The sequence below is a fragment of the Chiloscyllium punctatum genome, chromosome 17 (genome assembly GCF_047496795.1).
Source record: "Chiloscyllium punctatum isolate Juve2018m chromosome 17, sChiPun1.3, whole genome shotgun sequence".
Taxonomy (NCBI): Eukaryota; Metazoa; Chordata; class Chondrichthyes; order Orectolobiformes; family Hemiscylliidae; genus Chiloscyllium; species Chiloscyllium punctatum.
Window position 1 is genome coordinate 86,308,782 of NC_092755.1, and position 15,346 is coordinate 86,324,127.

The following is a 15,346-nucleotide window of genomic DNA, read 5'->3' on the forward strand; positions in this document are numbered from 1 at the left end:
ACTCAATCCATTTAACCGCACCAATGTCTTCACAAACAATCTCCTTCACAATGCTGTCAACGTAAATTACTCTGGATGCTGGAAATCTGAAACAAACACAGGGAATGCCTGAGTTCTGAAAAAGACTCACACCAGAGTCAAAACCTTGACACTGTTTCTCTCTTCACAGATGCCGCTGAGTTTCTCCGGAATTTTCTGTGTTAGTTCCACAATCGTATGTTGCACTTATAGAGTCATAGAGTCACATAGCACGGAAGATAGATCCTTTGGCCTAATCAGTCCATGCCAAACATAATCCCAAACTAAACTGGTCCCACTTGCCTGTGTTTGTCCCATATCCCTCCAAATCTTTCTCGTTCATGTACTTATCCAAATGTCTTTTAAATGTTGTAACTTTACCTGTGCCCACCACTCCCTCTGGCAATTCATTCCACACACAAGCCACTCTCTGTGTAAAAACATTGCCCCTCATGTCCTTTTTAAATCTTTCTCCTCTCACCTGATAAATACGCCCCCTAGTTTTGAACTCCTAGCTATTCACCGTATCTATATCCCTCATGATCTTATAAACCTCCATAAGGACATCCTTCAAACTCATTCATGCCAGTGAAGAAAGATCCCAATTCTCCAGCATTTTTTGTGACTCAAACCCTTCATTCCCAGCAACATCCTGTTAAACCTTTTCTGAACCCTCTCCAATTTAATAATGTCCTCCCTATAACAGGACGATCAGAACTGCACACAGTGCTCTTAAAGAGGCCTGACCAACATCATGTACAACCCCCAACATGGTATCCTAACAACCTAGGCTCAAAAGTCTGAGCAATGAAGGCAAGTGTGGTCAACACCACGCCTGTCTACCTGTGATGCAAATTTCAAAGAATTATGTACCTGAACCCCTGGGGCTCCCTGTTCAACAACACGACCCAGGGCCCTACCATTAACTCTATAAATCCTGCCCTTTATTTGTTTTACCAAAATGCAATATCTCATGTTTATCCAAATTAAACTCCATCTGCCACTTCTCAGTCCTTTGACTCAATTGATCGAGATCCATTTGGAACCTTAAATAACCTTCTTCACTGTCCACATCACCTCCAACTTTGGTGTCATTTGCAAACTTACTAACCATGCCTCCCATATTCTCACACAAATCGTTTATATAAATGACAAACAGAAGTGGAGCCAGCACCAATCCCTGTGGAACACCACTGGTTACGGGCCTCCAGTCCAAGAAACACAGTCCTCTGGCTCCTCCCTTAAAGCCAATTTTGTATCCAGTTGGTAAGCTTACCCTGAATCCCATGTGATCTAACTTTACTAATTAGCCTATCATTCGGAATCTTGGCAAAGGCTTTACCAAAGTCCATGTAAACAATGTCAACTACTCTACCCTCTTCAGTCTTTTTGGTTACTTCCACAGTCAAAAAACTCAATCGAGTTTGTGAGACACAAATTCCTTCCCACAATGCCATGCTGACTATCTCTAATCAGTCCTTGCCTCTCCAAATCCATCTCAATCCTACCCTTCAGAATCCCCTCCAAAAATGTACCCGCCATCAATGCCGGACTCAGCTGTCTACACTTCCCAGGCTTCTCCTTACAGTCTTTGTTCAATAAAGGCACAACATTAGCCACCCTCCAGTTTTCCAGCACCTCACCCATGATTATCGATGACATGAACATTTTTGCTAGGGGCCTTGCAAGTAAGTATGTGTGACAATAATTCTAATTCTAATTTGAATTTCTTCCCTACCTTTCCACAATGTCCTGGGACATGCTTGATCAGGTCCTGGAGATTTATCCACCTTTATGTTTTCTAAGACCTCCAGTACTTCTTCTTCAGTGATGTGAACTGTTTCCAAAACATCAATATTTATTTCCCTGAGTTCTCTAGCCTCCATTTCTTTCTCCACAGTAAAATCTGATGCAAAATATTAGTTTAGTACCTCTCCGATCACCTGAAGCTCAGCATATAGATGACCTCATTGATCTTTAGGGAGCTATATTCTTTCTTTAGTTGCTCATTTGCTCCTAATGAACTTGTAGAATCTCTTTGGATTATCCTTAACCTTATCTACCAAGGCTATCTCATATTCCCTCTTCTCCTTCCTGATTTCCCACTTAAGAATGCCCTGCCACTCTTTATACTTTTCGAGAGATTCATTTGATCTCTGTTGTTTACACTTTTCTTTCTTATTCTTGACTAGAACTTCAATACCTTCATTCATGCATTGTTCCTTACTCTTACCAGCCTTACCCTTCCCTCTAACAGGAACATAGTGTTTCTGACCTCTCGCTATCTCACTTGTGAAATCCTCTCTCTTGTTAGTTATTCCTTTACCTGCAAACAATCTACTCCAGTCAACTTCTGAAAGCACATGTCTCATTGCATTAAAATTTGCCATACTCCATTTAAGAATATTAACTTTTATAAAAGGCTGATCCTTTTCCATTAATTTTTAAAACTTAACAGTGACCACTCCATTGTATATATTCACGGTAAGGCTGAGGTTTATAGAGGTTTATAAACTCATGAAGGGCATTGATAAGGTGAATAGTCAAGGTCTTTTCCCCAGGGTGGGATAGTCCAAAACTAGAGGACATAGGTTTAAGGTGCGAGGGGTAAGATTTAAAAAGGACCTGAGGGGCCTAACCTTTTCACACAGGTGTGTGTATGGATTGAGCTGCCAGAGACTGGTACAGTGACAACATTTAAAAGGCTGAATGTGTACGTAAGTAGGAAGGGTTTAGAGGGATGTGGGCCAAGTGCTGGAAAATGAGACTAGATTAATTTAGGATATCTGGTCAGCATGGGCAAGTTTGACCGAAAGGCTTGCTTCCATACAGCATAGTTCTATGATTCTATGACTCACCCAAAAGCAGAACAAGGGGTCATTTTAACATCGAGTTATAAGGCTCCTCCAGTGTTTATTATTGTGAATTATGTATGCATCAGAAAACCATTCAACGCCCCCAAGTCGGTTCTGCCACTCTGTTAGATTATGCCTGATCCTGTCCCTTAACAATATCTACTTATGGCACTAGACACAAGGTGGTATCAAGGACTCTGAGCCAGGAAACCCCAGGTTCAAGTTCCAGTCCACAACTCAACAGCTAAGGAAGGTGCATTTGTAATGTACAGCTTGTAATCCCTGCTGATACATCTGTACATGTGGTAACAGTGGGGGAGTCTCCAGGCCAAGCAGAAATGCTATGGAAGGGGACACTCCTCGAGATTCTATCCCTGTAATAGGCCAGTAAACTATTCCAGCAAATACTAGCCACAGAAACTGCTATAAGCCGCATGCCATACATCGCTCAGCACGGGAGATTTGGAGATTTCTTTACTGCGCCCAAATGCTGGACAATTATATCACCAATTACTTCTTGCTACTCTCTAGATCTTGTCACTTCTGTCTGTTCATATAAAGAAAATCCCTGCCTTGCTTCTGTAACTTTGGAAGTTAGCCCAAATGATTACTGATAATATTTCTGAAAATTTCAATGAACTTCCCAACCCCCAACTCAATATCTTCCTGGGGGAAAAGATCCAGGTTTCCATTGCATTTGTGTGAAGAAATATTTTTGGATAGGCCTGAAGGGCTTTGCTCTCATATTAAGAGTGTGTGAGGCTGTTCTGGGAACCCCCCACCATCACCAATCCCCACTAGGTTCAGGAGTACAGACACAGTTCAGGTGTAGGTTACAGTTCAGGTGTAGGTTACAGTTCTGTCATATGGTCACAGTTCAGGTGATTGGATCCCATTTAGGTGTAGGTCACAGTTCAGGTGTAGGTCACAGGTCAGGTGTTAATCATAGTTCAGACATAGGTCACAGTTCAGATATAGGTCACAGTTCAGATATAGGTCACAATTCAGGTATGGGTCACAGTTCAGGTATGGGTCACAGTTCAGGCGTAGGTCACGGTTCAGTTATAGGTCACAGTTCAGGTAAAGGTCACAGTTCAGGTGTAGGTCTCAGTTCAGGTGTAGTTCACAGTTCAGGTGTAGGCCTCAGTTCAGGTGTAGGTCACAGTTCAGGTGTAGGTCACAGGTCAGGTGTAGGTCACAGTTCTGGAGTGTGGACACATTCCAGGTGAATGGTCTCTCCCCCGTGTGAATCCACTGGTCGAGCTGAGGGTTGGCTGAATTTACTCTTTTAGATCATTCAATCACCTCAGTTAGATCAAACCTCATTTACTAAAACAAAGCGATACCCAGCAGAATCGATGCAACTAACCCACATATTTTAACCATTTTAGCGCTGATCATTGTTGGTTGCTTTTTGTACAGTGGTTTAAAGATTGAACACTTGCTTGCTAATCTGCTAATCCACCTTGTGGTCCCCTCTGTCCAAAGGCTGGGATTGGATGGCTACAGTGGGAGGAGCCAGTGGCCAGCTGAAATGGTCCAGCCAGTGCAGTAAGTCAGTGAGAAAGAGGTGAGACATTGGCATAGCATGGCATGGGTATGATGTTGCAGGGTGGAGTCCAGTGTTCAGTATTGCCTTGTGGAATCCGTAAGCAATGAGGGCTGACAGTGGTCTATGACCCACTATCCTGAGGAACCTGAAGGAGTAATTCTTCTCACAAATTCTCCTTCCAGTTCAGAATCAGCCCTAAATCGTCACCCTCCAGAAACTGATGAAGTGCAGGGTCTGAACTCTGAGCTGATGATGAAAGGAAGAGCAGGCAGGAATGTTAAAGGCATCAGTGGAATTGTTGACCTGTTGGGTCATGGGGCCGTCCACTCGATTTTCCGTGAAACATAACATTTGCTCATCCTGGTCAAAGCTTTGACACTTAACTGATCTTTGTGGTACTAAAGGGGTCAGGAATATCAAAATAAGACTGTGTGGGTCGTGAGGAGAACAGCAGGGGAAACATAACCATTGGAGATGATGTTATTGCCCCTCCCTCCAACCCTCCCCTCCCCGCTCTTTCTCCATCTCCCCCCAGGCCATCCTTTTAGTGTCGCTCCCTGCTGGATAATGAAAGTGTCCATGTATCCAGGTGGTCCTTGACACTGTGTTAGAAGTGCAGCTGTCTGCTCCCACTGGAATGAAAGCCAATACCAGTTCAAAAGGGAAGTGTTAAAGAAAAGGTTCGAAAGCTTCACTTGTGCCCTTCTGTAACACACACAGAGTGGGCTCCTTCCAGAGGTACCGCTGGCCTCAGCTCAAGTTAAAACTGCAAACTGAAGGTAACACTATGTTTGGAGATGGAATTGTCCTTGTTTCCCTCTAATATACAGTCCACTTAAAAGTGTTTGACAGATATGTGGAGTTTATACGTTCTCCCAGTATCTGCGTGGGTTTCCTCCGGGTTCTCCGGTTTCCTCCCACAGTCCAATAAGGTGCAAGTTAGCTGAATTGGCCATGCTAAATTGCCCGTAGTGTTAGGTGCAGGGATAAATGTAGGGGAATAGGTCTAGGTGGGTGCGCTTTGGTGGGTCGGTGTGGACTTGTTGGGCCGAAGGGTCTGTTTCCACACTGTAAGTAATCTAATCCAATCTAATCTATGTATGGGAAGAAATACTGTGGGCTGATAACGCCATTTGACAATTTCACTTCACTGTGTAGTGCATTGGGCGATAGGTTTAGACAGTGGATTTGCATTGGCACAGGCTTGGAGGGCCAAAGGGTGTATTCCTGGGCTGTAAATCTGCTTGGTTCTTTACTTCACAGCGACTGGGGGCCAGCCCCTGAAGAACAGTCAGTGTTGTGGTGTAGGAAACGTGAAGAACAGTCAGTGTTGAGGTGTAGGAAACGTGAAGAACAGTCGGTGTTGAGGTGTAGGAAACGTGAAGAATAGTCAGTATTGTGGTGTAGGCAACGTGAAGAACCGTCGGTGTTGTGGTGTAGGGAACGTGAAGAACCGTCGGTGTTGTGGTGTAGGGAACGTGAAGAGCAGTTGGTGTTGTGGTGTAGGGAAAGTGAAGAACAGTCGGTGTTGAGGTGTAGGAAATAAGAACAGTCAGTGTTGTGGTGTAGGCAACATGAACAACAGTCGTTGTTGTGGTGTAGGAATCTTGAAGAGCAGTTGGTGTTGTGTAGGAAACGTGAAGAACAGTCTGTGTTGTGGTGTAGGGAACGTGAAGAACAGTCAGAGTTGTGGTGTAGGGAACGTGTAGAATAGTCGGTGTTGTGTAGGAAACGTGAAGAACAGTCGGAGTTGTGGTGTAGGGAACGTGTAGAATAGTCGGTGTTGTGTAGGAAACGTGAAGAACCGTCGGTGTTGTGGTGTAGGGAACGTGAAGAACAGTCGGTGTTGTGGTGTAGGGAACGTGAAGAACAGTCGGTGTTGAGGTGTAGGGAAAGTGAAGAACAGTCGGTGTTGAGGTGTAGGGAACGTGAAGAACAGTTAGTGTTGAGGTGTAGGGAACGTGAAGAACAGTCAGTGTTGAGGTGTAGGAAATAAGAACAGTCAGTGTTGTGGTGTAGGCAACATGAACAACAGTCGTTGTTGTGGTGTAGGAATCTTGAAGAGCAGTTGGTGTTGTGTAGGAAACGTGAAGAACAGTCTGTGTTGTGGTGTAGGGAACGTGAAGAACAGTCAGAGTTGTGGTGTAGGGAACGTGTAGAATAGTCGGTGTTGTGTAGGAAACGTGAAGAACAGTCGGAGTTGTGGTGTAGGGAACGTGAAGAACAGTCGGTGTTGTGGTGTAGGGAACGTGAAGAGCAGTCAGTATTGTGGTGTAGGAAACATGAAGAACAGTCGGTGTTGTGGTGTAGGAAACATGAAGAACAGTCGGTGTTGTGGTGTAGGGAACGTGAAGAACAGTCGGTGTTGTGGTGTAGGGAACGTGAAGAACAGTCGGTATTGTGGTGGAGGGAACATGAAGAACAGTCGGTGTTGTGGTGTAGGGAACGTGAAGAACAGTCGGTGTTGTGGTGGAGGGAACATGAAGAGCAGTTGATGTTGTAATGTCAAGGTGTGCACAGCAAGTTCCCACAAACAGCAAACCAACAATCAAGTCTATCGGTGACATTCATTGCAGGATGGATATGATCCAAGGCAGTGGAGGAGATGTTCCTCTCATAGCAGTTTATAAAATCTTGAGGGGCATGGTTCGGGTAAATAGACAATGTCTTTCTCCTAGAATAGGCGAGCCCAAAAGTAGAGGGATTAGGTTTAAGTTAAAAGGGGAATGATTTAATATGGACCTAAGGGGCAACCTTTTCACACAGAGGGCGGTGCGAGTATGGAATGAGCTGCCAGATGAAGTGGTGGAGGCTGGTACAATTACAGCATTTAAAAGGTATTTGAATAGAGGGATATGGGCCACATGCAGGTGAATGGGACTCGGATATCTGGTCAGCATGGATGAGTTGAATGGAAGGGTTTGTCTCCATGCTGTACATCTCTGTGACTCCAAAAAAGCAGCTTCGGACTTGAGACTTAAAAGCTCATCTCTCAGCGATGGTGACTATGAATCTATTGGAAATTGTCTTTAAACATTCCTCTGCTTCAGGAAGGAAGGAAGTCTGCTGTCCTAACCTGGTCTGGGCAACATGTGTCCACAGGCAATGGGGTTATCCCTTCACAGTTCAGGGGATGGACAACAAATGTTGGCCCTGCCATTGATACCTATATCCTATGAATCAAGTAAAAAAGACAAGCAATGACCTGCATTGGTGTAGCATCTTTAAAGTAGGAAGCCATCCCAAAATCAAACAAAATTCGACATCAAATCAGACAAGGAGATATTAGGAAGGCTTGTATCCAAGAGGTGGGATTTTGGAAGAAGGGAGAGGAAGAAAGATGAAAGGGAGAATTCTGGAGTTTTAGGCCTGGGGTTTGCTGTAAGGTACAGCCACCAATGGTGAAGTAATTAAAATCAGGGCAGCACAAGTTGCTGGAATTCGAAGGGTACAGATATTGTGGGGGTGGTTGGAGGACTGGAGGAGATCACAGAGATACCATGGGTCTGCGGTCATGAAAGAATTTGAAAACAAAATAAGAAATGTAAGTTTTAGGCATTACCGGATCAGGTGCACACATAGGTCAACAACAGGCCAACAGCAGATGGTGACAGGAGTTGGTACAAGTTTGGATTGGGACAACAGAGCCTAGAGGAGAGCTGAAGGTTCCAGATTTCACCTTCCATTGACTTGGCAAATATCATCTCCACTAATCTTCACTTCAATCCATGTCAAGGCAACAATGACAGAACGAAACACATCTCCAGAGAGATGTTGGACTCACTTTCTCTGACCCTCAGTGTAAAGAAGATTGAGCACAGTGGAAAATCGGCTGTCCATTTACTCTGAGTCCCTTTATTACGCGGTGTGGTTTCAGCACTGCCTGTCCCTACAGTGCGAATTAACTAGGCTTCAAATTGTCAGTTGATGTGAAGCTGGAAAAACACAGCAGGTCAGGCAACATCTAAGGAGCAGGAAAGTCAACGTTTCGGGTCTTGTTTCCCTCGAATATACAGCCCTCTTAAAAATGTTCCACAGATACGTTTCTTCATGGGAAGAAAGACTCTGGATTGATAACGCCATTCATAATTTCATGTCACTCTGCAGTGCTTCACAATGACTGGGGCCACTCCCTGAAGATCAGTCAGGGAGTGCTGCTCCCTGGATGCTGTCTGACCTACTGTGTTTCTCCAGCCACACATCTGTTGACCCTGGCTTCCAACATCTGCAGTCTTCCATAAGGTGATTTGATCTTTACCCGCCTGATAGCGTTGTTCCATCTCTCTTTCTGCTCCCTTCATGGGCGGCACGGTGGCACAGTGGTTAGCACTGCTGCCTCACAGCGCCAGAGACCCGGGTTCAATTCCCGCCTCAGGCGACTGACTGACTGTGTGGAGTTTGCACATTCTCCCCATGTCTCCGTGGGTTTCCTCCGGGTGCTCCGGTTTCCTCCCACAATCCAAAGATGTGCAGGTCAGGTGAGTTGGCCCTGCTAAATTGCCCGTAGTGTTAGGTAAGGGGTAAATGTAGGGGTATGGGTGGGTCGGTGTGGACTTGTTGGGCCGAAGGGCCTGTTTCCACACTGTAATGTAATGTAATGTAATCTTCTGTCTCGAAAGGCTCTACTAAGCATTAGGACAACCTGAGCAGGGTTTGAGAAGACTCAGGAAAACTTAAACAGGGTGCATTCTGGTCTTGGATATCTGGAAATGGACCTCCCAAACATTCCTGTCCCAGTTTTATCATTCATTTTCTCCCTCTCCTGCTCCCTTTCCACGTTCTACAGCAAGGTTGTATCATGGAGCTTTTCTTGTTTGTTCATTTATTGTGGAATTTGCTGTGAAAAACATTTGCGACATGGTCCTTCATTGTACCTGTAGCGACACCCACTGTACAGGAATGCGAGCCAATACTTAGCCAACAGCTTCTGCATTTCCAGCCCAGCCCATTCTCTCTCTCTCTCTCTCTCTCTCTTTCTCTCTCTCTCTCCCTCTCTCTCTGAGGAATGTATGCTTCAGGTGCTGATTTCAACAATACCCTGTATTTCTATAAAACCTTTAGGGCAGCGAACTGTCCCGAGCAACTTGACAGGAGTGTAAAAGTTGTCACTGCATCAAAGAAGGAGAGTTGAGCAGGAACGTCCGAGTTCTTGGTCAAACAGGATAAGGAGTGTCTGAAAGGAGGAGACAGACACTGAGAATCTCTTTTCAACGCTGTGTAGAGTAGTGGCTGCATGCTCGGGCAATTAACATCACCACCTCCCCCCACCCACCCCCAACCTTAGCCTGAAACATACATCATCCGGAGACAGCACTGTGGCTCAGTGGTTGGCACTGCCACCTCACAGCACCAGGGTCCCAGGTTCGATCCCAGCCTCGGGTGACTGTCTGTGTGGAGTCTCCCTGTGTCTGTGTGGGGTTCCTCTGGGTGCTCCGCGTTTCTCCCTCAGTGTGCAGATTAGGGTTGATAGGCCATGGAAAATGCAGGGTTACAAGGATGGGGTGGGATGCTCTTCGGAGGGTCAGTATGGACTTGATGGGCTGAATGGTCTGCTTCTGCATTGTAGAGATTCTGTAATTCTAATGGTTTGACCTGTGGGCTGTCCTGGGGGGGGCGATGGATGGTGTGATTGGGGGTGGGGACTGCAGTATGTCTGGGTGACACTATGTGGACCTTGTGGTTCGTTCTCTGATTTGAGGAGTCTGTATGTCCCACAGGCTTTAGTGTGTTACTGAGGGGCAACTCCTACAGGAATGGGAATGGTTCTGTGGACACCTCAAACAACCCACTGGGCAATTCTCTCTCCAGTGGTCTCTCCTCCACTCCCACCAATGAGAAGCATGTTCCCAGCTCATTTTTTTCTCAGCTGTTGCTTGTGGAAGCTTCCGAAAACTGACCTGGTTTCTGGTTTTGCCACTATCATAACAGTGTGCTCTTCTCCCTATAATAACAGTGACTACACTTGGAGCACATTACTGGCTGGGAAATGCTTGTTTGATGTTGTGCCAAACGCAGTATCATTGGGGGTGAAACTATAAACACTGTCGCACACAGTGAGCACTGTCCCACACAGTGAGCACTGTCCCATACAGTGAGCACTGTCCCACACAGTGAATACTGTCCCACACAGTGAACACTGTCCCATACAGTGAATACTGTCCCACACATTGAGCACTGTCCCACACAGTGAGCACTGTCGCACACAGTGAGCACTGTCCCACACAGTGAGCACTGTCCCACACAGTGAGCACTGTCCCACACAATGTGTCCTGTCCCACACAGTGAGCACTGTCCCATACAGTGAGCACTGTCCCACACAGTGAATACTGTCCCACACAGTGAACACTGTCCCATACAGTGAATACTGTCCCACACAGTGAGCACTGTCCCACACAGTGAACACTGTCCCACACAGTGAATACTGTCCCACACAGTGAACACTGTCCCACACAGTGAATACTGTCCCACACAGTGAATACTGTCCCACACAGTGAGCACTGTCCCACACAGTGAACACTGTCCCACACAGTGAGCACTGTCCCACACAGTGAACACTGTCCCACACAGTGAGCACTGTCCCACACAGTGAGCACTGTCCCACACAGTGAATACTGTTCCACACATTGAGCACTGTCCCACACAGTGAATACTGTCCCACACAGTGAGCACTGTCCCACACATTGAGCACTGTCCCACACAGTGAATACTGTTCCACACATTGAGCACTGTTCCACACAGTGAACACTGTCCCACACAGTGAGCACTGTCCCACACAGTGAATACTGTCCCACACATTGAGCACTGTCCCACACAGTGAATACTGTCCCACACAGTGAATACTGTCCCACACATTGAGCACTGTTCCACACAGTGAACACTGTCCCACACAGTGAGCACTGTCCCACACAGTGAATACTGTCCCACACATTGAGCACTGTCCCACACATTGAGCACTGTCCCACACAGTGTGTCCTGTCCCACACAGTGAATACTGTCCCACACAGTGAATACTGTCCCACACAGTGAGCACTGTCCCACACATTGAGCACTGTCCCACACAGTGAGCACTGTCCCACACAGTGAATACTGTCCCACACAGTGAGCACTGTCCCACACATTGAGCACTGTCCCACACAGTGAGCACTGTCCCACACAGTGAATACTGTCCCACACAGTGAGCACTGTCCCACACAATGTGTCCTGTCCCACACAGTGAGCACTGTCCCATACAGTGAGCACTGTCCCACACAGTGAACACTGTCCCACACAGTGTGTCCTGTCCCACACAGTGAACACTGTCCCACACAGTGAGCACTGTCCCACACAGTGTGCACTGCCCCACACAGTGTGCACTGTCCCACACAGTGTGCACTGTCCCACATAATGTGCCCTGTCCCACACAGTGTGCACTGTCCCACATAATGTGCCCTGTCCCACACAGTGTGCACTGTCCCACATAATGTGCCCTGTCCCACACAGTGTGCACTGTCCCACATAATGCGCCCTGTCCCACACTGTGAGCACTGCCCCACACAGTGAGCACTGTCCCACACAGTGTGCACTGTCCCAAACAGTGAACACTGTCCCACACAGTGAACACCGCCCCACACTGTGTGCACTGTCCCACACATTTCTGACTCAGGATGGTGAGTGGCTCAGAGGGGAACTTGCAGGGGCTGGTGTTCACCCACGTACCATAAAACTCCGAAGGATGCCTCTCAGTCTCTTGTGTGTCTGATAGCATGATTGATTTAAGTATAATTCAATTCCCTTAACACTATTATTTTTCCTCCTTCAAATTATTGTTCCATTCCCTTTGAAAGTTATAATTGAATCTCTATTCACTGTCTTTCAGGGAATCCGTTACAGAGTTAATCGACTCCTTTTTGTTCTGGTCTCTTGCCAATCTCGGCTCCACCAATGACACCCCCACCTCCCAGCCTGAACTGTATGCTCCGGGATTTCCTACCAAGGTCTCTCTGCCTCTCTCTCAATCCTTCTCCAGGATGCTCTTTATAATCTATCACTTTGACCGATCTCTCGGTCACCCAACCCCAGAGATCTGTCTCCGTGGGGCTCTGCTCTCTGCTCACACTCTTGTGAGACACCTCAGGATGTTTTACATCGAAGGTGCTAGATAAATGCAGGCTGTGGTGGTTGACAGAGCCTCCGCTTGAGAGCTGCGGTCATGGTGCAAGGTTTCCCAGCCCCAGTTCAAGATGGCATAGTGTAGGTGGGCTGGTGCAGACTCGATGGGCCGAAGGGTCTTTCTGTGCTGTGTGACTCGATGATTCCATCCATCAATAATGGAGCCTCGATGGAAGGCGAGGTAGAAACCGGCCTCCACTTCCTGCGGGAGGGAAAACTGAGCCTGGACTCACTGGAGTCTGGGCCAATTGAAACGTGCGATTTTGAGGAGGTTGGGGAGATAGGGCTGATGCCAAGAGGATGGGTCCCCTTTAGGGAGAGGGGTGGAACGGAGTTAGGAGTCTCCCAATTAGACCAGAGATGAGAAGAAATTTGTTCCTTCAGGAGTTTGTAATTTTTTAGAGTGTTCTAAACCAGAGAACCATAGAGGCCAGATCACTGAATAGAGTCAGGGCAGAGTTACATTGAGTTTTGAATGGTTAGGGGAGTCTAGGAACACAAGAAACGCAGGCAGGGAGGTGAAATGGGGCCAAAGGTCAGATCAAGCTTGTTGTATTGAATGGCAGAGCAGATACGAGGGCCCGAAAGGCCTACTTTTCCACCTGTGTTTGTATGTGAGGAAGTGCGCAGATGGTTTCTCCTCTCTCCTGCCGTGAGACGCCGAGTGTTAGAAAGAGACAGATGACGACGATTGGTGTTTGATGTTAGGCCAAAGACCTGATGGCTGCCTTTTGTTTGTTTTCTGTTTTCAAACAGCTATTGACTGCATTGTGGGTCCCTGGGCTCACTGGACGGAATGCAGCTCTCTGTGTGGCTTAGGGAGCCGGGACAGAACACGCTTAGTCACCATTCCACCCAGAAACGGAGGGACACCCTGTCCCGATTTGAAACAACGGCGAGGCTGTTTCGGTCATAACCCCGACCGATGTCACTCAGTGAAAGGTAAAACACTTCACACCACCAAACGTTCGGGCTTTAATACTGTGAATACTGCATTCAGGGCAACCAGGGTCACTGATACTCGTCGGAAAACAAGCAACGCTGGCAGAGGGTCAGGACTGAGGGAGTGCCGCAATGTCCGAGGGTCAGTACTGAGGGAGTGCCACAATGTCCGAGGGTCAGTACTGAGGGAGTGCCGCAATGTCCGAGGGTCAGTACTGAGGGGATGCTGCACTGTCCTAGGGGCTGTACGGAGGGAGTGCTGCACTGTCACAGTGTAAATACTGAGGAAGTGTTGCACTGCCTGAGGGTCAGTACTCAGGGAGTGCTGCACTGTCGGAGAGTCTGTAATGAGGGAGTGCCACAATGTCCGAGGGTCAGTACTGAGGGAGTGCCGCAATGTCCGAGGGTCAGTACTGAGGGAGTGCCGCAATGTCCGAGGGTCAGTACTGAGGGGATGCTGCACTGTCCGAGGGTCAATACTGAGGGAGTGCTGCACTGTCCGAGGGGCTGTACTGAGGGGATGCTGCACAGTCCGAGGGTCAGTACTGAGGGAGTGCCACAATGTCCGAGGGTCAGTACTGAGGGAGTGCCGCAATGTCCGAGGGTCAGTACTGAGGGGATGCTGCACTGTCCGAGGGTCAGTACTGAGGGAGTGCTGCACTCTCCGAGGGGCTGTACTGAGGGGATGCTGCACTGTCTGAGGGTCAGTACTGAGGGAGTGCCACAATGCCCGAGGGTCAGTACTGAGGGAGTGCCGCAATGTCCGAGGGTCAGTACGGAGGAGATGCTGCACTGTCCGAGGGTCAGTACTGAGGGAGTGCTGCACTGTCAGAGTGTAAATACTGAGGAAGTGCTGCACTGCCCAAGGGTCAGTACTCAGGAAGTGCTGCACGGTCGGAGAGTCTGTAATGAGGGAGTGCTGCACTGTTGGAGGGACTGTACTGAGTGAGTGCTGCACTATCCAAGGGTCAGTACTGAGGGAGTGCTGCATTGTCCGAGGGTCAGTACTGAGGGGTTGCCTCACTGTCCGAGGGTCAGTACTGAGGGGGTGCTGCACTGTCAGAGGGTCAGTGCTGAGGGAGTGCTGCACTGTCAGTCAGTGCTGAGGGAGTGCCGCACTGTCAGAGGGTCTGTACTGAGGCAGTGCTACACTGCCAGAGGATCAGTACAGAGGGAGTGCTGCACTGTCGGAGTGTCAGTACTGAGGGAGTGCCGCCCCGTCAGAGGGTCAGTACTGAGGTAGTGCTGCACTGTCCAAGGGTCAGTACTGAGGGAGTGCTGCACTGTCCGAGGGACTGTACTGAGGTAGTGCTGCACTGTCCGAGGGTCAGTACTGAGGGGGTGCTGCACTGTCCGAGGGTCAGTAGTGAGGGAGTGCTGCAGTGTCCGAGGGTCAGTACTGAGGTAGTGCTGCGCTGTCCGAGGGTCAGTACTGAGGGAGTGCTGCACTGTCGGAGGGTCAGTACTGAGGGAGTGCCGCACTGTCGGAGGGTCAGTACTGAGGGAGTGCTACACTGTAGGAGGGTCAGTGCTGAGGGAGTGCTGCACTGTCCGAGGGTCAGTACTGAGGGAGTGCTGCACTGTCCGAGGGTCAGTACTGAGGGAGTGCCGCACTGTCAGAGGGTCAGTACTCAGGGGGTGCCGCACTGTCCGAGGGTCAGTACTGAGGGAGTGCTGCACGGGCCGAGGGTCAGTACTGAGGGAGTGCTGCATTGTCCGAGGGTCAGTACTGAGGTAGTGCTGCACTATCCAAGGGTCAGTACTGAGGGAGTGCTGCACTGTCCGAGGGACTGTACTGAGGTAGTGCTGCACTGTCCGAGGGTCAGTACTG

The 15,346-nt window shown here is 48.2% G+C and overlaps 1 protein-coding gene across 1 annotated transcript in view; it reads left to right on the plus strand.

Moving 5' to 3' along the window:
• The window catches only part of LOC140488079 (somatomedin-B and thrombospondin type-1 domain-containing protein), a 299,120-nt gene that overhangs the window by 225,832 nt on the left and 57,942 nt on the right, over positions 1–15,346 (plus strand). Inside the window, exon 2 of the mRNA XM_072587795.1 lies at positions 13,330–13,515. Within this exon, the coding sequence (XP_072443896.1) occupies positions 13,330–13,515 (186 nt within the window). The remainder of the gene's footprint in view (positions 1–13,329; positions 13,516–15,346) is intronic.